This window comes from Misgurnus anguillicaudatus, chromosome 21 (assembly GCF_027580225.2).
Source record: "Misgurnus anguillicaudatus chromosome 21, ASM2758022v2, whole genome shotgun sequence".
Taxonomy (NCBI): Eukaryota; Metazoa; Chordata; class Actinopteri; order Cypriniformes; family Cobitidae; genus Misgurnus; species Misgurnus anguillicaudatus.
The window spans coordinates 33,161,914-33,188,252 of NC_073357.2; the positions used below are offsets into that span (position 1 = coordinate 33,161,914).

The following is a 26,339-nucleotide window of genomic DNA, read 5'->3' on the forward strand; positions in this document are numbered from 1 at the left end:
TCACAGGGATAATAATCATTTTAATCTATCAAATAACAAACACAACTGACCTGAGTTTTTTAAATTGAGACATTTTAATTGAATTCTTTTTTAAAAGAGTAAAAAAATCAGTAGTTACAAGTGAACCAAGTTGCTTTACAAGACCCAGACCAGACAACAGTAAAAATGCAATACTTTAATGTTTGCTTCAAATTTGACTAAACAAATTTCCTAAGAACATTTCTTTTTTTAAAAATTAACATAAAAAATCCTAAAAATAACGAAGCCCAAGAACCAGACTTTTATTTACAACTTTTCAACTACACATTTCATGAGAAAGGCGGTGTATGAAAAAACTGTCTTTAATAGCAGTGGACGTCCCTTACATCCTCTTGGCTACTTTTCTAAAGAATGCAGCAGCCCCCATTGAGCCCGATTTGGGCTTGCGCTGATCGAGCTGATGGAGGTTTCCCTCAGATACGCTTCGTACTACTATTCGACGTGGCTCATTCTCAGATGAAACTAGAAGAGAAGAAAAAGAGAATTATAGTTTTTATAAGACAAGTAGTTTCTTTTTATCAGATTTAATGTCTTAATATCTACAATAAAACTGAAGTGTCAAATATTAAAAAGTTAAAATATTATACTTTCTTTTTAAATTGTCCTTTTAATTTAGCTTATTATGTATATAAACTTCACTCTTTTATTTTTTATGCATGTTTAATTTTTAGTTATTAATTTAAAAATTTGTGGTAAATTACACTAAGCACCTTACAATCACTTGTGTATGGAAGGGACAAATTCAGCCAATTTATGGCATTCTATTATTAAAGAAAATAAAAGTGTGAGAGTAAGAGAACCATTGGGAGTGGGAGGAGGAGATTGTGTGCTTCTGGCGGTGCGCCTGACATCGTTTCACAGCTGTCAGCCGGCCCGCCCATTACACTATTAGAATACTTTACCAAACATAATGGATCGTGTGAGGACTTCATAAATGGAATATAATAAGAGAGACGCTCGTGTTTGATATCTAAGGTACAAAAGCAAAGCCAGTAGAGGAGAACTGCAATTATTCAAGTATCTATAATGATGCAGCCGTACCAACCTCCAAAACGTCGGACTCGTAGTGCTTTAGACGCCTCGCAGGTATCTCTTTTTATACGCTTGGGTGCCGCGGCTATGGCTTGAGAACTCTCCTCTTTCCCATCGTTGGAACTGTTGCACGCAAACACACACACATACTAAGTGAGATTTTGGCAAATACCAAGAGTGTGAAATATCAATGAGCCATGATCTAAACGGCCCCTATTAAAGCCCCAGTGAACATATCTCCACAACAAATACACACACATACCCGAATTTGCGCTTGCCCTGAGCAGCCGAGGTCATGGCCATGTAAGATGGTTTGGATCTTCGCAGGTCTAAAAGCGATGGGATCTCCAACCTAAGAGGAAGTTGGGACAAATATTCAATCAGTGCCTCTTATTAATGCTTCGCTATTAAATACAATTGATCAAATCATTTTTACACATAATGTAAAGAACATTCTATGAAAAATAACCTTGATATCTTTAATAATGACTGAGAGTAAGTCAAGTATTTTCTTTCATTTAAAACAAATATATTATTTAGCAGATAACCATTCTGATACCTTTTAGGTGGCTCATTCCCATTGTTAGCTCGTAGCGCCCGGAGAGTCATGGGTGGCTCAGGTGATAGGACTACTGTGGCATTGGCGCCGGCCGTGTCCTCATTATGACCAACGTCGAATGTTGAGTTTGGATCAAAGGTGCATGAAGTATGTGGCTGGCCCTGAGGAGTGTACTGTATTGGGAACATGCCCTCCTGCCTTAAGACCTCCTGAAGGGCAGGAGGGTAGTGGGGCGGCACAGGAATTGCTCCATCCTCACCTGGATTTGCAGGAGACACGGACAGCTTCCTCCTGATTGGTTTTTTAGGAGCACATTCAGCCTCTGCATCCTGATTTTGAGGGCTACCCGCTGACAGAAAGAAAGCAAAACATAAGCTTGCATTCGATAAACGATCACATTTGTTTAAAGCCGTAAAACAAATACTCCAATCTGCGACTATAGGCCGAACATAACAACACTGTCTGTTTGTCCGATGGATGACTTGAAACTTTATTTAATCAAATCCACATTACTGGCACGTTACAATATTTGCCATCTGATTGCCGAAGCCCATTCCAAGCTCTAAACCCCAGAGACGTATAGCACGTACACGCAAGCAATTCCCATCACTGATGCATATGGGCAAACATTCTTTACTCCTACCAGACTGAATAATTTAGTCAAGCTCATCACGTGACCGTTTGAGTGCACATCAAGAGCTACGTGATGCTAAAGGCCAGGTTCTTTGCTTCATCAAGACAGGCAGTATGATGTCTATGTGGGTGAGGAAGGGAAGGGTGGCTCCAGGAAGCTGTTGGAGGGGTCTGACGTTGGATATTGAGTGGCGGAGTATGCTGGAGCACGTCGCAGTCTGGCCGCACACTGACTCACACGATGCAGAAAAGAGGGAGAGAGAGAGAGAGACACTGCGGCTGCATCTTAAGCGTTCTTGACCAATCGCAATGCTTTAGAGCTCCTGCTGGTCAAACTGTTGACACACGGCCATCTCTCTTTCTCTCTGAGTCAGTGCCGATTCTCAGAAATCTGGATTGCATGGTAGAGAACCTGACATCCTGTTAATGACTAACTATACACGCACCCCTAATGGCAAAAGAAAGTTTGAGAACTGAAAACTAAAATCTTTGATGGCTCACTTAGACACATAACTAGCGCACAAATAACAAACTTAAGAGGAGAAGAACAAGGTGACGCTGATCGGGGTGAAAAAAAAGGGAGCCCGATTGGTGGACAGTGATGTATGGCCCAAAGCGGAGGCAGAGGAATAGGTGCGATCAGTAATTGGCGACAGAGTGCTCTGGGTGGCATATTTTTGGCTGGCGGGATTAAAACATGCATGAGGCGCTATTTCTGGATGAAGCCACTGCGGATTAGGGTCGCCTGGCTCACGCCTCCCTCTCGCTCTCTTTTTATTGCAGAATCGTCCTCGGCCAATCCAGGAGCGTTTCATACTATATGTGATAGCTCCCCCTCCCTGCACCGAGGAATCATTTTATGAATGAAATTCGGAAGGGCGGAGGGTCGGCGGTACGGAGAGGCTAGATGACGAGTGGAGATAGACAATAGAGGGAGAGAGACTGACTGAATAAAGAGGCAAGGACGAGGAAAAAAATGATGAAATAAAAACATGAAATCACAGAAGCAAATTTACAAAGCAATGGTGATGAAAGGAGGAAAGAAACAAAAAACAGGGTCAGGTCTGGCACGCAGGAACCCGGCAGTCTCGTGCACTGTGACACGTGACCCCCTCCTGCGTCTCTCCTCTCTTCCATCACTATTTTCCATGCCTTCACTCTCATGCACTTCATCTCTCCATCGAGCACTTGAGCACGAGTGCAGAGACGATATCGTCATGAAGCGCGTCGGTGGTGGGGGTGGGGCGGACGTTCATTCATAATAACCCTTTTTTAATCTCCATCTCTTTCAGTTTTGGTACACAGGACTCTCTTGTCTTTTTGAAGAGAACCGGGAAAACGGCATGGGACAAACTGAACACATGCAGCTTTCATTTCTGTATTGGTGAAAGACTCAAAAATGTATATTTTATATCCTCAAATCTGGAACACAAGACTTTAAAAAATAAATAAATAAATGCAAAACATTTATCTGAAAATGTGGTTGCATACAGGACTTTTCAAATATCTTCTAAAACGGTTTCATAGACAAGAATTAAGTGTGTAGGTCGTGATATAAAAAGTTCAGAAGGAAAATCCAAAAATGTATAAAAAAAATAATAATAATGCAAAATGTTTAACTTAAGGATACCCTGTTTATTTTCCTTTATGATGCAACACAACAAACTAAGGCTGATCCAGTAACTAGTTCTTCCTCAGACAGCTCATTGTAGCAGCCTGGGAACTTGTAAACACAAGATTTTTTCCCCCAGTGGTCTGATAAATGTGCACGATTTTTAAATGCAATATGGCTCAGATGGTCCGTGAACAGTTTGTAGGCGTGCCGACGCTACACGACACCTGACTGATGCCCGTGCACGCTCACAAAACATGCTCGCTTTTATAGGACAGTAAACAAATCATTATTCATCGCTGTAAACAGCTCCATTATTTTCCCAACGCTGAAAAAATGAAGTCATGTTTTACACTGTCCTGACCTGGTCAAATTCCATATGGTGTTTGAAATTAATCATTAAAATTTAAACAACCAGTGGAAGAGGGGGTGCGGTGAAATAAAAAAAACAAAACAAAACAAAAGAAAAGAAACACCCCATTCTCCCTGTCAAAAATGAGTTATTATACACACAGGAAATTTGTTTTATCACTAATAAATACAACGTGCAACAAAGCAATTCATGGACAATATCCACAGTACTACAGAATGCAAAATTTTTAAATATTTTAACAGTATCCGTCTGTGTTTTCCCCCACTTCCTCTTTTCCTTTCTGAATTTCCAAAAAAAAGTGTATTTCCCACAGCGTGTCTCAATCAAATGAAGAACACCTGTTCTGTAGCAAATATCATTACTCTCCATTTACTGAGCAATAACTCACATTTCCCAAAGCTTTCCCTTTTTTCCTTTCCCCTTTTTTCTCACCCTTCTATTCCCTCCATCCTGTAAAATGTTTCGTATTTCATTCAATGGACGCAGAGAACGCACACCGTCTGTTTCTGAGCGAAACTACCAATGCTTCTGCTGTTCTGTTGAATTATCCACATAATTAAGAAAGCCAAACTCAATTTCATCCTATGGTTTCTTTAAGGCACTAATATGATTTAGCTTTTAACACATTTTATTTTGGTGCCTGCAACTCCTGAAAGAATCAAAACGAGTTGAGTTTTGAGTTGAAACACAGGTTTATCCAAACTTCTGTTTCTTACAGATTTTCATTCAAGATTTTAATAATTATATTATTAAAATGTATTTAAATATTTTCTTTTGTAGAGCAATTTAGGTGGACTTGCCTGAAAGGGGTCTGTTTTAAACAAAGCTCATTTATGAAACGTGAAATTGCTAAAGTAAAATCATTTACAGCTATACAAAATAAGCATTAGTCTAACTTGTACCAGAGTTAGTTCACCCCAGAATGAATCTTTTATCGTTACTTTACTCACCCTCATGTTGTTCCACACCTGTAATAACTTATAATAAATTATAAAAAATATATAAATTATATATTTTTAAATAAATAAGTTATATATTTTTTATAATAAATTATACAAAAAAATTATATTTTTGATAAAATGCAAGATCTTTCTGACCCCCCATTTAACAGCAATCCAAGGTTTTAGAAAGGCAGCAAAGACATCATTAAAGCTCACATAACACAAGCCGTTTCTGCATTTCTGATGTTAATCTGGAGTACCTATAGAGTAGTATTACATCCTTTATATCTCCGAAGAGTCTTTAGTTTTTAATCAGATTTATAAAAGAAAGATTAGCTTTACAGAATCTTTCCAATAACATACAAGAAAATGAACAACATAACACAGAGGTCTTACTTACCACATGCAACTCATGACTCGGTTGGGACTTTTCAATGAATTCCAGTGCATCAAACACACACGCAAAACTCCGCTGCTCCCCCGGATAATAAACTATATCCATTGTTTCCATAAGGGTGACTTTACTTCTCCTTACATTCAAAAACACACATCTTCATTCATGCCATTGTTGAGTTTTGAAATTAAACAAAGCTGTCGCGTGATGTGATGTTTGCAAGTTCTAGCATTTCCCGCTGATTGACGGGTGGGCGGGGTTTTCCGGGTGAAGTGCCCATATAAAGAAGTGATACATATAGAAGCCCCTGAAATGTCAGCTGGACCCGTAATCGAAAAAAAACTTTCCGAAACTTGTACGAACCCTAGCGAAGTGCATTCGGCACAGAAATACTCTGTAACACCCCCAACTGCTTTTTTGACACTTCGCCTACGTTTAGCATGAGGAAACAACTCTAAACCTGTGTTAATAAGTCAGAATGCATGAAATACCATTGAACCCCCCCTTTAAAATAGTTAATGTGACTACATTGGTTCAATAAATCAGAAGAAGTGACGAGAAACAATCATGTCAGTCTCTGACGTGAGAAAAACATCTCAAAGTACGCGCGTGACTTGACAGGCGCCGCCATTGATTCGGACACATGGACTACTTTGATGATGTTTTTATTATCTTTCTGGACATGGACAGTATACCGTACATAGAGTTTCAATGTAGGGTCAACAAGCTCTCAGACAATCTAAAACATCTTAAACTGTGTTCCGAAGATGAACGGAGGTCTTACGAGTTTGGAACGACATGAGGGTGAGTCATTAATGGCATTATTTTCATTTTTGGGTGAACTATCTCTTTAAAGGCACAGCCCACCTATAAAGGAACACACACGCATGGCCTGTCAGTATGAGCAATGATACAAAGTTGGGCAGCTGGATTGATGACAGAAGCGGAGTATGTTGGAGCGGAACATGGAGGTAAAGAAGAGGTATATAAAGATGAGTTTACCTTTAGATGAGTGTGCGAGTCTCAGTCGCTGTGAGGTTCGGCGCGTGCGTTTCTCTGCACCTGAATAAAAAGAACGCATTGTTTTATTTATTTGCTCTTGTCCAATCTATTCAGGCCAATATATACATCACACAGGAAGTAAACATGTGTTAATCAAGGCATTAACATCTGTCAACACTCACACAATGCAGATCACATTACACTGACGCTGAAAGCAGAAAGTCACGGGAGCAACACAGCGTTGAAGAAGAGCTTTATCATATGGCTACAGACGTTTGCAAGGTTATTTTACCAATAAAGTGTGTAAAACTTACAAACAATACCCCAATTATTATATATTAATTATTATAAAAATAATATTTCATGCACATAGGATCTTACAAAAAAAGAGGAATATTTAGAGCAGTCAGAAATTGAGCAGTTCATTTCACCTCTATCGATACCTCTCCATTTAAATATTTATGAATGTTTAGGTGTTCATTTTCAAGAGGAATTAATTACCATAATATTCTCGCTTACTAAATAGCTGCACTCAAACACAAAAAAACCTGCAAATGGATCTAACAATGAATAATAAAACAAGATGCAAATACAAATCCGAGTACACTTGATGTAACACGAGTGCTTGTACTCCGAGTGCATATGCGGCCATACAAGAGCTTGCTCACACGCGCGCGCTGTCATTCTCATGCAAACAGCGCTCTCTTACTCAATCACTTGTTTATAATAATACGTCTAATTCAGCGCCTATTCAGAGCTCCAGGACACTTGTCAAAATTGACATTACACAAACAAGCTCTAGAGTCAGCACTCGGCGCGGTGACAACAATAACACTTTATTCTTCAAAAGCAACACTGATATGACAAAATCAAGTTTCATCATTAGTGATTTGCATTCTGAAGCAATTGCGGGCTGTCTTGAATTGGATTATTTTTAAATGCATCCATTGCCCGTGTGATGCTGAACCCTCATGTTTACCATCTCCCAATGTGTCACAATAACGATGAGAGTGACAACAGAACCGTTCATCTGCTTTTTATATTCAAAATGTTGACATTTCAAAAACGCTGTTGACAATTTTTATTAGGGTTGATGAGAAAGTGAAAACTTAACTTAGCTCGATCAATTTAAGTTTAATGTAACTTTTAAACTCATCATGAACATAATACAAATTACTGTATACCTCATTTTAATTACATACTTGCGTCTGCATATGCAGGGATGAATCACAAATGTTTTATTTTAGATTAGATTTTCTGAATCGTGATGCTGCTGCAGATAAGCACCGTTTAATTCATTTGTATCTTTGATCTTTTGTTATTATTTATTCTACATCTCTTTTTATTTGCGTTATTGCTAATATTTCTTGTCTTAAATGCATTAAAAAACTTATAAGGTTAAATCATAATGTGTTAAATTAGTTAATTATTCATCAAATTGCTCATGTTCTCAGATAACAGGAGTGTGTTTGTTGCATATTATATTGTATTTTTGTTGCAACAATGTTATTGAGGACTGTAAAAGTTCCGGTGAAACTTCAAACGTGGGACAACTCCTCAAGGTACTTCTTATTTATAGCAAATCAATGCCTTGTTTCTTCTTCTTTTGCTGAATCAACTCACAGAAATGTTTACTATTTAACGTGAAATTCGACTGGATTTCATCACTTACTGCACGGCGTGCTCTGGTGAGAAATGAGGTGCGAGAAAGACAGGATGGGCTGTAGTTGAGTGTTTCCTGTGCCACCATCAACCCTCTCCTCTGGTTTCTCCTGGTCTGCCCAGACCACGCCCCTCTCTCTGTGCACCAGACGCTCCAGCTCCTCCCACTCGCCGTCATCTGTGGCGATGCTCTCGGCCTTCAACGCCAGGTGCTGTCGGCGGCAGGTGGACAGCAGGGCGTTTACCAACCTGACAGGACAGGTGAAGAACAAAGGTGATGTAGCTGAATGATACAGACGAGGTATTTACATTGCAAATTTGAAATTAATACAAAGAACATTCGACAAAAAAATGCTCCAGTGCATGTAAAAAAGCATGTGGTTTCCCACAAACTCATATAAATTCTGGGTGACTAAGCCTAACAACATGAATCCTGGTTTAAAAACCTATACGAGTGTTGACTCATACTTGTGCGTGTGAGCGTTTTCCTGGTCTTGCACACTGATGAGGTGGTTCATGTGCTCAATGTGTTGCTGAAGGTCAGCGATCTTCACCTGCAGCTGATGGCACTTTAGTTCTCTTTGCAGCTCCTAGAAAAGACAAACATGAAGACATCTTAACGCAATGAAGTTCCTATACAAGACCATTAATATAAATGCTATCAAAAGTATTAAGCAGCATGATTTCTATTATTACCACAAAAGGCGGTCCTGTATTTTATGAAAGGCCGTTCCTGGAGGCTTAAAAAGGTATACACGCCGTTACAGTAGTTGTTTGTATTACTGTCATAGTATTTGCATGTTATACATATCAATTGTTGTTTAATGTAGATGATTCTGTCAACATCTGAGTGATATGGCAACAAAAATAGCTTTTTGATTATTCAGTACTATGGCTGGCAATTTTGATTGATTTGCTTAATTTAATTTGTTACTTTTTGTAATATTGTTTGATCTACTTTATTTGCAAAGATCACTGACAAGCGATTTGTGATCCCTTTAAAAACAGTACGAAAGAATTTGTTGTCAGCTGTATTATCGACTGTAACGGGCCTGCTGGGGCGAGTACAGTCCCAATAAACAAGCAGAAATAGTTTTCCAGAGAGACTTATACTACATCCCAACAATCATATTAACAGTAGCAACCATCAGGACATAGGTATGGCTGTGCAATCTCAATTCATCTATTAGATGGCAAATTTTATTCGAACGTCAAACCAAGGAATGACACTGTGACAGATTTGCATGTGAAGAAAAGGAAGGTGAGAATAATCCATCTCATCCATGCACTATAATGAGAAAGGCAACAGAGATGAGACGCTACAAAAACGATGAAACTGCTCAGATGTTGTTTTTAGTCTAGCTTCTTGTTTTCTTTGTGTCTCACTAAAAATGCACCTTCTGAGGAGCCTTCTACCCCCTCTGACGCAAGAAAACGCAAAACAGCAGAGCACAGAACATTTGACGGGCGGGTGCGTCACTACTCCGTTCTACTTCCAGGAAAAGAAAAAAAAGACAGGAGAGGAAAAATGAGAGCGAGAAAAGAGGTGTGGATTTAGGCGAGCAGCTGTAGGGAGTGACGAGGAAAACGCATTGATTTTTCTTTTATTAAGACATCCTCTGGCGGGGAAATGGAGGGATGGGGTAAACTAAGGTGTGAGATAAAAAGAGAGACACAAAGATGGTCACACAGTGGGGGCCACAATCTGAGATGAAAACAAAAACTAAGCCATAGGACAGAAGCTCTTATATTATTATTATTATTAGAAGAAAAACATTATGTTAGGGCTAATGTATAGGCAGCCGGTTTTTATACCAGAAATAATCCCCGGCAGTGTGGGTCTTGTATTACACTAAAGGGCTTATTTCACAATAACAACCACTTATAACATGCCGGTTTACCTCTAAAGTAAGGTAAGGAACAGTAAATATTAATAAAAAAAAATTAAATCATTAATTTTTTTTTTTTTTTGGAAAAGACAAAGACGTTCAAATGTCATAAACATGCTATTTGATTTAATCATATGTGAATATAAAGTAATATCTGTTATTAACAGACATATTTATATTTAATTTTTGTGTAATATTAAAGTGCACATATTCATTGCTAAAAAACGTTATTTTGTGTATTTTGTACAATACAGTGTGCTCGCGTGGTTTATGGTTAAAAAAACATTATTTTCCACATACTGTACATTTTTGTAGCTCCAGATTTCACTCTTTTCCTGAAATGCACGGATTTGAAAAGCGCTGTGTCCCTGATTGGCCAGCTAATCTGTACATTGTGATTGGTCTGAATACCTCTGACGTCAAAAGTTAACTTACAGGCTGTGGTCCGAAGCGGAGGAATTATGATAATGTCGGTCTTGTCTACATCAGCAATCGCAGGAAGTAAACTGTTGCCTACAATCCGTGTGTTTGTTGTAGTCCAAGAAAAGAGATTTACGTTGGTGACGATAACTCGCGTCATCGTTTACTTTGGGGTTTGTACCATTTGCATATTGTTAATATGTACTAATACACACTTACACATCAAAGGAAATGTAAAAACATTAATCGGACAATAGGTGCTCTATAACGTGTCTAAATGATTTGCAGCATTATTGTTATTAGTTTTGAGCAGTTGTTATCTGGGAATAATAAACCTGCAAATGACGCGACTGGCCAATGAGAATCGAGCATTCCAAAGAGCCGTGTACTAAATTGAGATGCGTTATAATTCTTTGATCAATGGTTTACTACCACCAGCAAGACCACTGCACACGTGGTTGCAAAATTGCTCAAGGGGAACGTGACCGTCAAGTTAAAAAAAAAACCTCTGATAGAGGCAGAAGTTATGCCAGCTCTGTCAGTACAAAGATAATTGTATTCCTCTTTTAAGTTGAGCTGGCCATCTCCGCAGATCATGGGCTCAAACAAGTGCTTCAGAAGAGCTTTGCTATCCAAGGCCTTAGGAGCAGTAAGCCCGTTTTAGACATGACAACACTACAGACTGGCACCGTAGTGCTTCACTTCTGGGGTAGAAAAGATTTTTTATAAAGTTCAGAAATGGATAACATGCAAGTGTCTTTCAGTCTGGGTCTGAAGTAAACTGTCTTCCTCAAAAACAAAACAAAAAACAACAAAACCACAGAAATGATTAAAGTTTTAGAGTATGGACCGATTTTTTTATCTATTTAAATTTTTCATTCTTTGGTATTATGCATTTGCTGACATGGAGGCCTCACAGTATGGCCATGTCGTAACCAAAAAGCATTGAATTGAGTGTCAATGCAGTTGGCTTTCTGAAACTGCATGTATTTTGTATTCATCATATGTGTAACAGCTGTTCAGGGGAGATGCTAGTGGTAGTGTGTCCTGTAATGTGAAGGACAGAATACTACAATGTTTATTCAAGGGTTCCAACACTTTTGTACTTATAAATCTCCATGACTTTTCAGAGACTTTATCAGTTGGCTCGCCGATTAACTTTTCATACACTTTGATACAGTGAGATGATGAAACGACTTTTGACCCTGCACTAACCTCTGGAGACTGTCCTTCATGTCCAAGCATCTTCATCTCGTTTTCGATGCGGTGAAGCCATCCCTCGTTCTCCTGAAATTGCTTTTCGCTCTCCAGCAAGCGCTTTTGCAGGTGCTCCTGGTGAGACTTCAGGGAGGCCAACTTACGCTCGTACTTACAGGTGGCCTGGAACGCATATAAACACACATTTGAAATCTGCAAACAAATGTTTCACACCCATAGGGTGTGCACACTTTTTAATCAATCAATTGGAAGGAATAATACAAATATACATTATTATGGCTCGCAAATTTTACTTTACCCAAGAACCAAGGCAAAGCTACAAATATGTATATTCATTGTAAAAACTTTGGTTAATGAGATTTTCACAGCAATAAGGGCCTTTTAAAGTCTGCTCTGCTTAAAGAGCAAATTTTCAATGGTTACAAAGTGGACGTTTATGAAATGGTGCCGTTACCTTCTCAGCCCTGTTGTCGGGGAAGAAGATCAAGCTCTGCTGGTGCCACAGCTCCCTGTGTCTCATGGTCAGCCTGCTTTCATTCAGTTGCTTTTCAATGACTAGCTGCTCCTTACGGACCTTCAGACGTGCTGCAAACGCGCTGCGCATAGACTCAGATATTCTGCAAACACAAATCAACACACGGTTACCGTACCTATTCAATACATAGCATTTCCTCCTTGGCACTTATTTATTTTTACATTAAAGGAAAACACCACAATTTTTTAATACGTCACTATGTTTTTACCTCAAATTAAACTAATTAATACATATCTATCTTTTTTAAATGCGTGCACTTAAACATTGTACAGCAAGTGGTGAATGTGTTAGCATTTAGCGTAGCCCTATTCATTCCTTAGGATCCAAACAGGGATGAATTTAGAAGCCACCAAACTTTAAGACTGTTACATGAGTAGTTACACGAGTAAGTATGGTGGCACCAAATAAAACGTGTTTAGCGTGTATAGCGGAAGAGCACTTAGTTTGCCGCACTTTGACCTCTTTGCGCAGTAATATTGACGGAAGTTTGAGCGAGAGTTCTCATTTTTTTATCCGCTTAAACAATCGCCACATTTTATTTTGTGCGCCCATATTTATGTAAGTATAGGGAAAACATGGAAGTGTTTGATGGCTTTTAAATTTATCCCTGTTAGGATCCTTAGGAATAAATGGGGCTAGGCTAAATGCTAACACATTCACGACGCACTGTACAAAGATTAAGTGCACGCATTGAAAAAAGATAGGTACCGTATGTATTAATTCGTTTAAGTTGAGGTAAGAACTTAGTAAAATATTGAATATTAAAAATACTTCACTTATAGATGGTTTCATCGGACGCATGTGTGGTGATGCGATACGCGCCTGGTCCGAACTTTACTTACGGTTTAAAAAAAAATTATGGTCTGACTAGTTGCTAAAATGAACTTTTGAACAAAAACCTTGTCGAAAATAACAAATGTTTTGGTTTCCTAGGTAATCTATGCGTTGTTTATTTTGCTTGTTATATAAATAAACTAAGTTTAAAGTACATTTACATTGTTGTTATTTATTCTTAGCGTTTGAGTTTACAGGAATTTGTGTGTTGACCACGAAAGCCACTTGTTTATGTTGTTACTGCTGAAACTGTCTATATAATTAAGTGTAATTTATAGTCGTGCAAAGGTTCTACGGCGTACACCTGATGCACACCTCGTAATTTTTTTTACAACGCGTCCGTTCTACGCGGACCATAAACACTGTGATTGGTCCACTAGAAGCCTTCCCATCAGGAAAAAAAGTCCTGGATTCATCTAAACTCTGCTCGAGAAACCGCCCCATAACTGTAGAAAACAGGGATGAGGGAACAACTTCTGACTATAAACCCGACAAAAGTGCATCCATCCTTCACAGAAGTAATCTACAAGGCTCCAAGGGGTTAATAAAGGTCTTCTGCGGGTAATAGATGCGATTTTGTAAGAAAAAATATCCATATTTTCAACTTCATAAACTACAATAACTAACTTCCGTTAACTACGGCATCTTGGACTCACAAGAGTAACTGTGCAACGTGCCCATGGCAATGAAGCCTTACTATGCTAATACTCCCGCTTAAATCGGAAGCTTGTTATTATCATTTTAAAAGATCTGATTTGATTGATTACCCACAGAAGACCTTTATTACCCCATTGGCTACGTGTGGATTACTTTGTAAAAGATGGATGCACTTTTTTGAGTTTAAAGTCAGAAATTGTTCTCTGATCCCTGTTCCGTTATAAAGCTAGAAAGAGCAAGGATATTTACTAAAATAACTCCAAATGTGCTTGTCTAAAAGATGATGGAGATATGTATCTCGGATTGCTTGACGGTTAGTAAATCATGGGGTAATTTTGATATTTGGCTGGAGTATCACTTTAAGTCAACATTTGTGATCACATATTTAAAAACTACAGCCAGTTGTGTATCCCACCAAAACTATTACATCTGCATCCTGTATCAGGAACGCTTTTAGTTGCCAAAAGTACAGTTACCTGGCAACCTTCAGCAGTAAAAATTACTGTCAGTGTAATCAGGTTTAAAAACAATCAAATAAATAGTATTTCAAGAATTATCTAAGATAAACATAACATACAGCAGCAGCCAAATCCACGATGGATATTCTGAATCACATCGAATCATGTGCTGATTCACTGTTATTAACCTAAAGTGATCACCTGTATGGAGACATGCACACCACACAAAGCAGCGTCTCTAAAACCTGGCAATGAACGGACCCAAATCAAATCTTATTGCATCTTTTCTCCTCTATATATCATGAAGAGCTGAGGGGCATTGCATTTCCATTGAAAAAAAAATGTTTTGCCGTGAAAGACTTCCCTACCGCACACAGCCTTTTACATCACTGCATATGCAGACTCAATGAATGCTTTGAGATATCACACTTGTGTGAGCGATATTAGTTTTTTTTAACTTAGAAAACATAAATAATATGAAATAAACCGACAGAGAGAGAGTGCAGAAGCTGTATTTGGGGCCATAATGTTGGTGCAGCGGCCGACACTGCCAGACTCCTGAATTTTTAATGCGGGCGGGAGCGTGCAGCCCCTCCTCGCCGTTAAGCATCTCTCTCCCTCTCTCGGCAAGTTGTGAATTCTGATGCCGGTGAATGAAACACGTAGGAGTGAGACTCATTCAGCTTTTCCCCCCTCCTCTTTCTCCTCTCCATCCCTCCCGCCCTTGCGATTTTCCTCCCTGTCCTTCGTTTTCTCCCTCCCATCTATGGATGTTGCTGCAGTTTTTGCTGACAAGAACCACAAACAATAAAGCCTGGGAGAAAGACACGTAAAGGCTGAGGGTGGGGCGAGGTCATGTATCAAAAACTGTTTCCTTTATGAAACATGCATTAAACAGAAATTAAAATTAAAAACAACCTTGAAAAATTAAATAAAAAGTGGAAAACTCAAAACCCAAGCCTTTGACTCTCTACTGGGCCTGATGAAAAATGCAGAAGTAAGGAGACCTCCACCTGCGATGGTGTCTGGCTTTGTCCTGTGTACTCTTACTTATGAATAATTGAGGCGTATTCAAAGTTTCAAAGGACCGTGATAATGAGCTGCACATCACACATGGCATAAAGTAAACAACATCTAAACAAAGGAAAACAGAGGCCTCAAGTCACCTCATGATGGGTGCAAACAGTTTGTGGTGTTGCATGATGGCACGCTTATAAAGCTAATGTAAATGATCTTGGAAGCATCCACATACTTCTCAAATTCGGCTCGTCTCTGGATGGGGATTGGATTGAGGGCAGGAACCTCCACCTTCCGCTCTTCATACTCTCGAAGTTTCTGTTTCAGCATGATGATCTACAAGGACACAAACACACTTAGCCTTGGTCTCATTACACTAGTCTCATGTGGATTAGACTCATCCCTACCTACCAGATTTACTATTTTATTTTAAATAAATAGTACTACATAGAGGCAAAATGAAAGGTTTTGTTTAAAACCAAGGCAGCTTTCACACTATAAAGTTGGTCTTTACAGTGCATTTTTTTTGTATATAGGCTTCTTATTTTTTACCACCAACTTTATGCATCACATTGCGGGATATTTTCTACTCCAATACATCTATGTTGACTTTAAAGTCTAACCAGATGATAGTACCTCAGTAGACAGTATGTTACAACATCTTGCAGTTGCAAGAATCCCTTTAAGTTGTAATTGAAAGGGTATTACCAATAAGATTTGTCTTAAGGGGTTTCTTACGCAGTGACTACTGTATACTGCCTATGGGGCGGTTCACATTTCGCATCTAAAGCTGCTTCCTCTCCATCTAGTATTTTCAATTTTGAACACATCTATAATCAAAGATAATATTCAAAATAAGTTTTTTTTACCTCTGCTTTCTGTTTTTCACAAATGACAGCATACTGGCCGATGTGACTGTCCAAGCTCATGACATTACTCTTCAGCTGAAACACAGTGAGATTAAAAGCAAGCAGAAACAGTTTAAATCGCATCTCCATTCTGACAAGATCAGCTTGAGCAATGTTTGGTGATTTAAGGCATGTTGTTGGTCTGCGTTTATGTGTGGGACTTACAGTGGATTTGATCTCCTTGGCGCGGTTGGCATATTTGAGAGTGTTGTGCGTATCTTCATAGGAAAACGAGGACGGGCTGACGTTAGCGATCATCACAGTTCGGCAGTTTCCACCGAGCGAGTCTTTGAGGAGCCGTGTCAGCTTGCTATCTCTGTAAGGAATGTGCGTCTTCTTACACTAGGAGAAAAAACAAACCGAGCCACGCAAATAAATCCAAAAATATCATAAAAGGCCATCTACGAAACAGGAAACAATGACTAAGAAGGGAAGAAAACAGATTGCTAGAATTAGGTTAGGCCTAAAATTGTATTCTGGCCTTTTCTGATATGATCCTAATTGAATACACAATAAATACACTTTTTACAACAGAAATCCTAAAAAAGACTTTCCAGGTCCAATACCCTCAAATGCAAGGCCTAAATGTGGGGACACATTTCAAGTGAGAGCAAGGTTACATCGTGTTACCTTTAAGATACATTGTTACAGTTCCCTTTCGAGGGAACTCACGCTGCGTCACTGCGTTGACACTTTGCGGGGATGCCTCCAGGGGTAATTGCGTCTGAACGTCTATATCAACTTTAACCAATGGTGAGGCTTAACGACAAAGACAGGGTGACGCGAGAGCCAGGAAGTATATCGCTATCTGAAATATTGCCAAAGACGGCGTTACAGGGATGCAGGAAGTATGACAAGAGAGACGCAGCGTCTCGTTCCCTTCTCAGGGAACAACCGTTACATACGTAACCCGAGACGTTTTCATGTGTCAAACACAACTATGCAAAAAAGCATTTTGGTATGAATCAACATTCGCATACAGAAGATATAAGCATTTAAAGCGAACAGTTTAGCACGTGTGCTTAAAAAGTCTAGAATGTTTATGATATTATCCTACTCCACACAGGGAATAATATGGATTTTTCCAGAAAACTTATTGCATAAAATTCAAAGATTCAAGCACTTTCAATGACCTGTATCTATGTATGTATATCTTCAAAATCTTCCCAGGGCCTTGAATTTCCTCCCAGATTCACAAACTTTCAAGGATTTCAAGGACCCGTGGGAACCCTGACAGGCATCTGCCCTTAGTACATCTCAATCAGTTTCCACAATAACACCGAATTATTCAATAAATAAAACGAATGCTGACCGACCTTAACTTCCAGATCCTGACAATAATTTCAATTTTGTCTCAATTATGTACAACTTCAATAGCATCGTGCTGTTACACATGTTCAAAAAGTCGGTTGGCACGCTCTTTCATCTCACTGGCCTGTCTGACCTCCGAATAAAAGCATGCGTGAACCAACTGTCTAATTAATCTCAGGATTTAGTGACTTGTATGTAGTACACATCCTGGCTTCCACACATCAAAGCCAAATTTACATGAAGGTAAAAGTGAATCGACAACACTAACACAAATATAGGCAAAAACACAGTGGAAATTTATATATCCAAGTGCATCCAGCTGATGTTAACTACAGCATACATCTGGACTTTGTTTATGATAATGCTTTCATTACAGTTATAAAGCGATGGCCTGCTGGGAACATAGAAAACCCTCATTTAAAGGGGAGAGATGAAGCCTGCGTCCCAGTTTCCAGTCAATTCTCCTTCTCTGTTAAGAATTACTGCAGTATTCAGAAAAGCGGGAGTAGAAAACCGACAGAGGGCATTTCTAGTGGTAAAACACCATCTTACGTAACAAACAAAAACATTGCCACACACAAAGTAATTGCTAGCAAGTTTCGCTAGCAATCACTTTTCTGAAGGCGGCATGTTCCCTCTGTTGGCACGACCGTGTTAGCAGTGTGTGTGTGTGTGTGTGTGTGATGGCCTGTTTCGGGCCCTCCCAAGAGAACGTGGGTAAGGAGAGCCGTCTGCATGACAGGTTAATTTATGCGGATGGCATGAAAACAATACCTATGAAGCTGCATAGAGGGGCCTGGAGACAGAGACAAACCTCCTCACCTTACACACACACCAGCCAAAACAGTCCAGCATCAAACGACAAATACAAAAACCACAAGACACAAACATACATAAACAAATAAAACACACACATATAGCCTACTTACAAGACATATTGCAAAAAAAAAAAAAAAAATGTTTTGGCATTGTCAACAAAATTATAAACATTACAAATACCATATATGCACATTTTCAGCTGAGATTGGGTAAGAAGAGAACGTAAACGTCTTTGAGTTGAAGGTCAACGTGTAGGTTATGCGTTTTAACGCAATAGTAATTATCAAAAATTAGCAACACTCACAATGTAGTCACATACTCACACATTTTATCCCCATTTCAACAACAAAAAATGATAATAGATAGGGATGAACGGAAAAGAAAATTCTTGGCCGAAAGTCGAATAAAATGAAAAACTCAGCGGAAGGCCGAATACAGAACTTTTTTTCATTATTTTTATACAAATTATTTTACCAATTTTCTCACCATTGCACAAGTTACATTTTCAGAATGTCATTTTTACAATATTTATGTCACATTATTTAACAATGACTTTTTTTTAACATTCCAGCAGTCGTTATAGGGCATTTTACACCTGGTCACTTCTCTGATCAGATATATATCTGACTTGTTAAAACTGTCCCATTAACATTTGACCACATAAATGAGTCTTGGCTAAAGGGATATTAATCCGACCTTCTATTTCGGCGCAAAATGCAAATAACCTATTTATTACTCTGCCTTAAGAAACTTCTATATGTTGAGCAGTGGACGCGCGCCTGTGTGCACAATCAAGCACTAGCAAAGAGAGCGAGACGGCAGCAAGATTGACAGGAGATGACAGAGGAAAAAGTGGTCAACAAAGCAATTTAACAAAACGCTTATTGTTAATAAACGTCCTCTGGCTTTTGGATGTGGCGGCATTTCACCGCAATTCATTCAAATTCATTAATTGAGAAAACGGGCATTTGCCCGATTAATTGTCACAACCCTAGGTTGTACATGTTTAATTTTATTACATACACTTCACAAATGTATATTATTTTATGTAAATAAAACACTCAGTCCATTATCTTGGTACTTCCTAGGAATATAGTTTTGTGAATTGAGCAGGCATTTAACACACAATCCCATTTTCTTTTCTTCATAAAACTAATGAGATGTAAATGCTAAGCATCAGGATTTGAGACAGACACTGCAGCAAACATACACTAACACCCAATATTAATTAAGGCATGGTTTATAATGGCACAAAACAAACACCACAAGGCAGATTTAACAACCGTTTTCTAAGACTACATTCTATATCCGTCACGGGCTAATGGGATTGGGTGGTAAATTACCCTCAAACCATCTCTAAGACGGAAAATCTGGATAGAATTCCACACAGTGTCTCTGGTGGAGGTGTACTGAAGTCGGCACTCATCCACACACAAAGCCAGCCCTGAGACGGATAAGTGTACACAACAAGTCTAGGCTAAGAGAGCTGTAGCTATTCCAACTGATAAAATCAGTCATTGAACCAAAGAGCCAGCAGAGTCTCTGGGTTTGTCCCAAAAGTAAAGACCAAAGGAAGGCTAATACCATCAGAGCCAATGGTGGTGCATGTGTCACATCACACTATGAACCGAGCCGACCCAGACTGGATAAAGATCAAGAAAGGCTACAGTGAAGATAAGTAATAGTGACACAACAAACATGTTTGCTTACATCAGAGCCAGATCCTGGTGCAGTGTTTCTTAAGGTACATTCACATTAAAAGCGACTTTGTATCGCTCGTCTCTTTAAAAAGAGGCGTTTCTAAATCTGGTTGTCATAAACGAGTACTGTCCACTCCAGTAACTGATGAGAGACAGATGACTTGAACTCCACTGCTTCGTTCTCATTGGTAGTCGCTCCCGTAAGTCGCACATAATTTGCATAAAGTTAAACATTTCTGAACTTTGATGCACGACTGGACACGCCCCATCCAGTCACCAATGGTCGCTGTCACTCGTGTTGCTGGAAGTCGCCAAGCTTCCATTGAAATCAATGAGATCACGTTGCTCTGCTACTGCTAGTCTGAATGCAGCTTTACTGTACGTTCACACCACCGCCAACATGAGCTCCAAAGTTACCGGAAGTCATTCATTTACAATGGAAGCTGGCTTCTCTCAGCTGCAAGGAGCATCAAATCCATCAGCGTCGCGTTTTGAGCAACCAGAGCGTCAGAGAGTTGAAAGAAGCTCAACTTTATGGTAATGAGCTATGACATGGTTCAGCGGCAAGCAGCGGCAAAACGCCAGCAACAAATCGGAATATAGCCTAGACATTCTTATTCCCTGGCTGATTCCGGAGAAACATACGATGTAAACTACCAAAACATTAGTTCAGAAAAAACAAACTTCAGAGCGGCCACCGGCCAAAACTTCAACAAGCTTCCCCGTACTTTTTGACAAGCGTCCTTGACCTGGCGGCCTGAACGTATAGTTAGACTTACACAGAAGTTACACCTTCATTGCATTTGACCTCCAGTCATGCGAGGGAAGTACAAAAAATGATTTAAATACGGTAAAATGGAATAAACTGAACTTTCTGCAGGTGCAGCTTCAGTGCAGGCCTGCTTTGAAAGGAGTAAGGAAAAGGTAAGATGGAGGCTGCCAACTCGGTGGACTAAAGTGCTGCTATCCGCTGGTTAAATCTGACCTCATGTACCGATTCCAGGTCCATCTGATCTCAAATTTCATATGGAAATAACAACAACAAACATCATACTAATAAACACGCAAATCATAAAAAGCTAAACTACCAAAAACAAATACAAACAAGACCATCTTCTGTTCTGCTCTCTATAACGTGCATTTCTACAAAACCAAAGAGTACACCAATTACACATGACCTAAATGTCTTAATTCAACACACTGACTGAATTCAAATATATATTTGCCTTTACAAAACCAATATGAATGGTGAATTTAACAATATAAGTTGTTCTGGTCTTAACCACACCACCGTTTCAAGACCACACCCTCTGTAGACACACTAGCACACCATCTTGATCTCACAAGTAAGATAAAAAACATGTAATTCTTGCAATAAAAAGGGATCACTTTTTTCATGTCTGACAGCACAGCTATTTTAGTTCTACCTGTCAGATAACACCTTTAAAGATGCCATTCCACTTTTAAACAACAGCATATAGCACATTGAAGCATACAGCTTTACATGAAAAGCTTAAGACCATACAAAAAAATTCATTTGACTTGATGTGTACATACAGGCCCATACTGTAATTTGTCACAAATTCACATAATGTTCTCAATTTAAATTAAAATAATGAGACAGATCTCTCTTCAGCAAGCTCTGGGTAATGAATCACTCAGATTGTTTTTCACTTTACAGGAGGTATAGACCTACTTTGGGGTTGGCGAGTGTGTTGATGACATTCCCAAGGGCAAGAAGAGACCGGTTGATGTTGGCCCCTTCTCGGAGACGGGCCCCCTTGGCGTTGGTAGCACTGGCCCTTTCTGAGCCGGCCAGGTCGATTAAACTCATCTTAGCCACACAAACGTTTGGATTGAGACTGGCTGTCTTATCCTGTTGCCTCAAGTAGATCTGATGAAATAAGATTGGGGCAAGAAAGTCTGTGAATCAGACTGAATATTTCTACTTGACAATTTACTCAGTCAAACACATAGACCAACTAAAAGAAGACCGAGATATCACATCTCAGAGAAGATCAAAGCCTTAATTGCTTTTTAATTGATGCACTATACTTTCAAGTCAGACATGCTAAAGAGCTTGATTTACTGTTGTCATGTCAATTTTTTTATATAAATGATATAAATAAAAATGATATAAAAACACCAAAATCTTAATTTATTCTATTTAGCAGCAAAGACTTATGACCCCATCAGCGTGCTCTGCATCAAAACTAAAGGGTTTTTGAAAATTAGTTGTTCAGTCACCAGGAAACATGCATCAAAACAGTTACGCAGAACCGGATGATATTCAGAGCCAAGCATCAAAACGTAGAGCAACATTTTACCTGGAATACGGCATGGGAGCGCGAAGATGTGGCGTTCATGTCAGTGGGGTGCTGCGTCCTGTTCCTGTTGCCATAATCAAGAGCTTCAAGGATGTGCTCGGCAGATTTCGGCTATAAAATAATGACACAACACACACATATGCATCAGACAAAGCTAATCAATGTGGTTTACAAACGTTCATCCAGAAATAACACACGTAAGCCCACTTTACCTGGTGCAGGGTAAGTCCTTGAACCACAACTCCATTGGACCCATCCTCTCTTACCGCTAATGAACCAGAGTTAGATAGCAAATCCCGAATCTGCTCATTATAAACCTGTATAGAGGCAGAAACAGAAATCCAGCTGCTCAGAACACAAAGGCCTGACTAACTTATACAACTTAGCCATGTAATAAAGCAGACCTAATTTAAGATCTACTTTAGGAGCACTGTAAATGACATGTGACCTTGATTTATCCTACATAATGTATAGAACATCCTGCGAAAATATAACAAAAGTCAATTTTAATGATGCTTCTAAATAATCGAATAACTAGACGAGACAACAGCCTGGATTTCACAGACAAGGTCTCATATATTTAGAAATTGAGCTCAGAACTAGAACAAGTACTGTTCTCCAATTATCAAGGACAAAACTAAAATGAAAATGAATAAATGCACACTGCTGTTTTTTATGCAGAATTTGTGGCAGTCTAAAACTTCACCTCAAGATAAGAGAAAGCTATATCGAAGACTTTTTCTTCCTTGATGGAGTCCATACGAGTAAACAGTTCCTTCATGGTGTAATACATCACTCCTGGGTCATCCACACTGCCCAACATTGTATGCGTTTTTCCTGCTCCTGTAGCCCCATAAGCAAACACTGGCCAAACATAAAAGACAAATTCAAAGGTAAATACGAGCAGCTATTCGCTTGCCATGACAACGATAATCTCAGACTTAAAAATAGTCTGAACTCAGAAGTATCAAATAGCGGCAAATAATCTAAATTGCATTCCTCTCCATGTTTTCAATTTAGAGTTATAAAATGCTGGGTGAAGAAGTTGCAAACATGGAAGAGAGCTACTTGAACCAACAGCTCTTCAACTGGGCTCTGCTGTTGTGCTCTTGAGCAAATCACAAAGCACTTTGAATTGCTCAGAAAGAGGACATCTATAAATTGCAGTATTTATTGCAGTCTATGTCCAAAAAGCAGAATAAGCAAGGTAATAGCAAGTCAATACCTTAACCATGTAAAATCCAAAATGAAATCACGTCATAATCACATAGTAAACTTTTTTTTTTATATAAAGCCCCTGTTTTATAGTAATAATACAAACTAAATTTATAGGTAAACACTTTGAAGCTAACAACTGCTGAACACACACATCTTCAAAACGTTTTATGCTAAAGGGGTTATGAACTTTCACTTTGATCATTGGAAACTGTGTTGTTATATTACTAGGGCAGGGTATTGGCAAGGGCCTCACTATACAATACATATTAGGGCTGCACGATTTGGGCAATTTTTCCCATTGCGGTTATTGATGCTAATATTGCGATGTGCGATTATACTAAACGGTATCATGAGTCAACTTGATGGGTTTTAAGTAAAATCCACACACAGTTTAGTGATAATGCTAAAATGTGTATTTGTAAAACTATAAATGTTTTTGTATTGCCACGTGATGTAGCAACTGCTCAGTGTCTGTAATCCTAAATCCAAAATACCGCCATACAACAGACACAGAGTTTTTTTTTAGCTACCAGATCAATGTCAACCTCCTCTGCATCCATCTTCGCTCTGGTATAAGTGACGACGCACACCACACACGTGCATGCCACACGTGCACTGCCTTTTTTGTTAGTTTTTCTTTCTTTTTTTAAACAGCAAGGAAAATCATCAAACTGTTATCAGAAAGTTTGTGTTAACAAGTCCACACATTTATTTATTTAATATAATTGCAACATTTTGCTGTCAAATAATCGCACAGGCTGACATCGCGATTGCGATGCGATTAATTGTGCAGCACTAATACATATCACGATACATGGCGCATGATACAATGTATCACGGCACGATACAATACGTTGCGTGTTGCGATACATTTTTAAAATCAAAAATGTAAAAACAGCATATTTTTTTAAATTTTTTAAAGGCCAAAGTGCTTCCACACGTCAACTTTGAAAGCTGCAGGTGTTTTTAAAATTTCTGCCATTTTCTCACTCCTGCTAACTTCTGAGATATTGGCCGGATGGCCGTATATGACAGACCACTGGACAGCGACAACTACAGCAGCGGCGGAGGAGGTCATTTGACGCACACAGAATTTATTTACTTAATTAAAATACCGACAGTAGAGACAGAAATATCGATACACTATCGCGAAAAACTATCATGATAGTTAGCTGTATCGATATTTTTGCACAGCCCTTTATTTAACATTATGCATTGACACTAATTTGACTAACATAACCCTAAAAGGATAGTTCACCAATAAATGAAAATCCTGTTATCATGTTCTCATCCTCATGTTGTTCTATACCTGTATGAATCGACTTCCATAGTAGGAAAAAACAAATGTGATGAAATGCAATAGGTACCGTCAACTGTGTGCTTACCATCATTTATCACAATACTTCCATATTATTTGTTTTTTTTTTTCTACTATGGAAGTCAATGGTTACAGCAGCTGTGTGTTAACCACCATTTATCAAAATATCTCCTTTTGTGTTTATCAGAAAAAAAGAAGTTCATACCGGTTTAGAACAACATGAGGATGAGTTGGGTGAACTATCCCTTTAAAAGAAAATTATTTTCTTACCAGTGCAGTTGTAGCCATTCAGGACACTATCCACAATTGCTTTTGTGGTGTTCTCAAAAACCTCCAACTGTGAAGAGTCTTCGCTAAACACGCTGTCAAACACAAACTTGAGGTCTTTATTGGCTTTCTTCCGTACATCCCTGTTGCCTCCCCTTTGCCCCCGGAAAAACGTCACTTGTTCCTCTTTGGGATCAAAGATAAGCATGTGGTTGTCAACCACCTGGACCACATTTCTGAAATTCCCAGCCTTTTCCTTGTCATTTAAAGGACGGACTCGGACCACCACTTTTACGTGGCTGCACAGCTCCACATCTCGCATCGTCCTGGTTTATTCTGCTACCTTATGTTTGTTTACCTGTAAAACATGACAGAACATAATTCATTCACAGTGAAGTTAATCAAGCAATAAAAATAAATAAATATTAACGTTAATTCTTTCATATACAAATACATAAGTTAGAAAGTGTAACAAATGTGTCGTACAGCATAATAATAATTTACAATTTGTATCTAGTTTATTCATTATAACAACACTTCTAATGATAACAAATAATTATTGTTTACTATATTTGAACATCCACTGCTCTGTAGCTTTGTTGTGGCTGTGGTAATGAATTCAGTCACTTTCATGAATGAATAAAGAAATAAATTGACTTATTAGCATTACTGATAAACACTTACATATGAAGGATTAACACAATGCTCATACTACATTATAGTCAATAGAACTCCCATATAATGTTTTCCTTGCAAGGCCACGACCAAAACCTGCATAATAAATCGGTATTAATTATTTCGTTGCATTTCAAAACAATGTTTATTCATTTGACATTCGAATAAAATCGATTGCTGTAAGCTTCAGCTAATATTTGTTCTTTACTTTACAACTTAACTACTGTATGTGTAGCATTTGCCAGCGTTAAGCTAGGAGCATCGGCTAACTGTACATCTCGTTTTACTTAAATCGCAAAATATTAGGTTAACGCTAAAAAGTACGAATCGTTAACATACCATTAGATACAATATGTATCCGCGACGAATTATTGACAACCGTATTGAAGTAAAAATGTATTTTAAAGCCTCTTTTGCATCGGATAGTAAGCTAAACCAAAGCCAAAGCGCCAAGAATTCAAACACAAGCTGCTGTTCCTTCCCTGCAGCTGATTGGACGAACGCATTCGTACGTCAAGTGA

At 38.8% G+C, this 26,339-nt stretch overlaps 1 protein-coding gene across 2 annotated transcripts; it reads right to left on the reverse strand.

Moving 5' to 3' along the window:
• On the reverse strand, nucleotides 1-26,301 carry kif18a (kinesin family member 18A). 2 transcript variants are annotated; one of them, XM_055203774.2, is made up of 19 exons: nucleotides 26,158-26,292; nucleotides 25,828-25,914; nucleotides 25,147-25,501; nucleotides 23,047-23,204; nucleotides 22,553-22,657; nucleotides 22,341-22,451; nucleotides 21,710-21,907; nucleotides 16,349-16,525; nucleotides 16,145-16,219; nucleotides 15,511-15,611; nucleotides 12,229-12,391; nucleotides 11,772-11,936; nucleotides 8,716-8,837; nucleotides 8,258-8,496; nucleotides 6,586-6,645; nucleotides 1,631-1,979; nucleotides 1,334-1,423; nucleotides 1,085-1,194; nucleotides 1-501 (listed from the first exon to the last, which is right to left on the reverse strand). In XM_055203774.2, the coding sequence occupies exons 3-19, from the start codon at nucleotides 25,463-25,465 to the stop codon at nucleotides 362-364; spliced, it is 2,682 nt and encodes an 893-aa protein (XP_055059749.2). In that variant the 5' UTR covers nucleotides 25,466-25,501; nucleotides 25,828-25,914; nucleotides 26,158-26,292; the 3' UTR covers nucleotides 1-361. The 2 variants fall into 2 exon arrangements, with proteins under 2 accessions (XP_055059749.2, XP_055059742.2); XM_055203767.2 differs by lacking the exon at nucleotides 25,828-25,914 and having other exon boundaries at nucleotides 26,158-26,301.
• Between the last annotated feature and the right edge of the window lie 38 nt (nucleotides 26,302-26,339).

Coding starts and splice junctions, on each gene's coding strand:
- kif18a (XM_055203767.2), bottom strand. CDS start 25,465: ATGCGAGATGTGGAGCTGTGCAGCCACGTAAAAGTGGTGGTCCGAGTC. Junction 21,908..22,340: donor GCTCCCATGCCGTATTCCAG/GTAAAATGTTGC, acceptor TTATTTCATCAG/ATCTACTTGAGGCAACAGGA. Junction 8,838..11,771: donor ATGAAGGACAGTCTCCAGAG/GTTAGTGCAGGG, acceptor TGTCTTTTCTAG/GAGCTGCAAAGAGAACTAAA.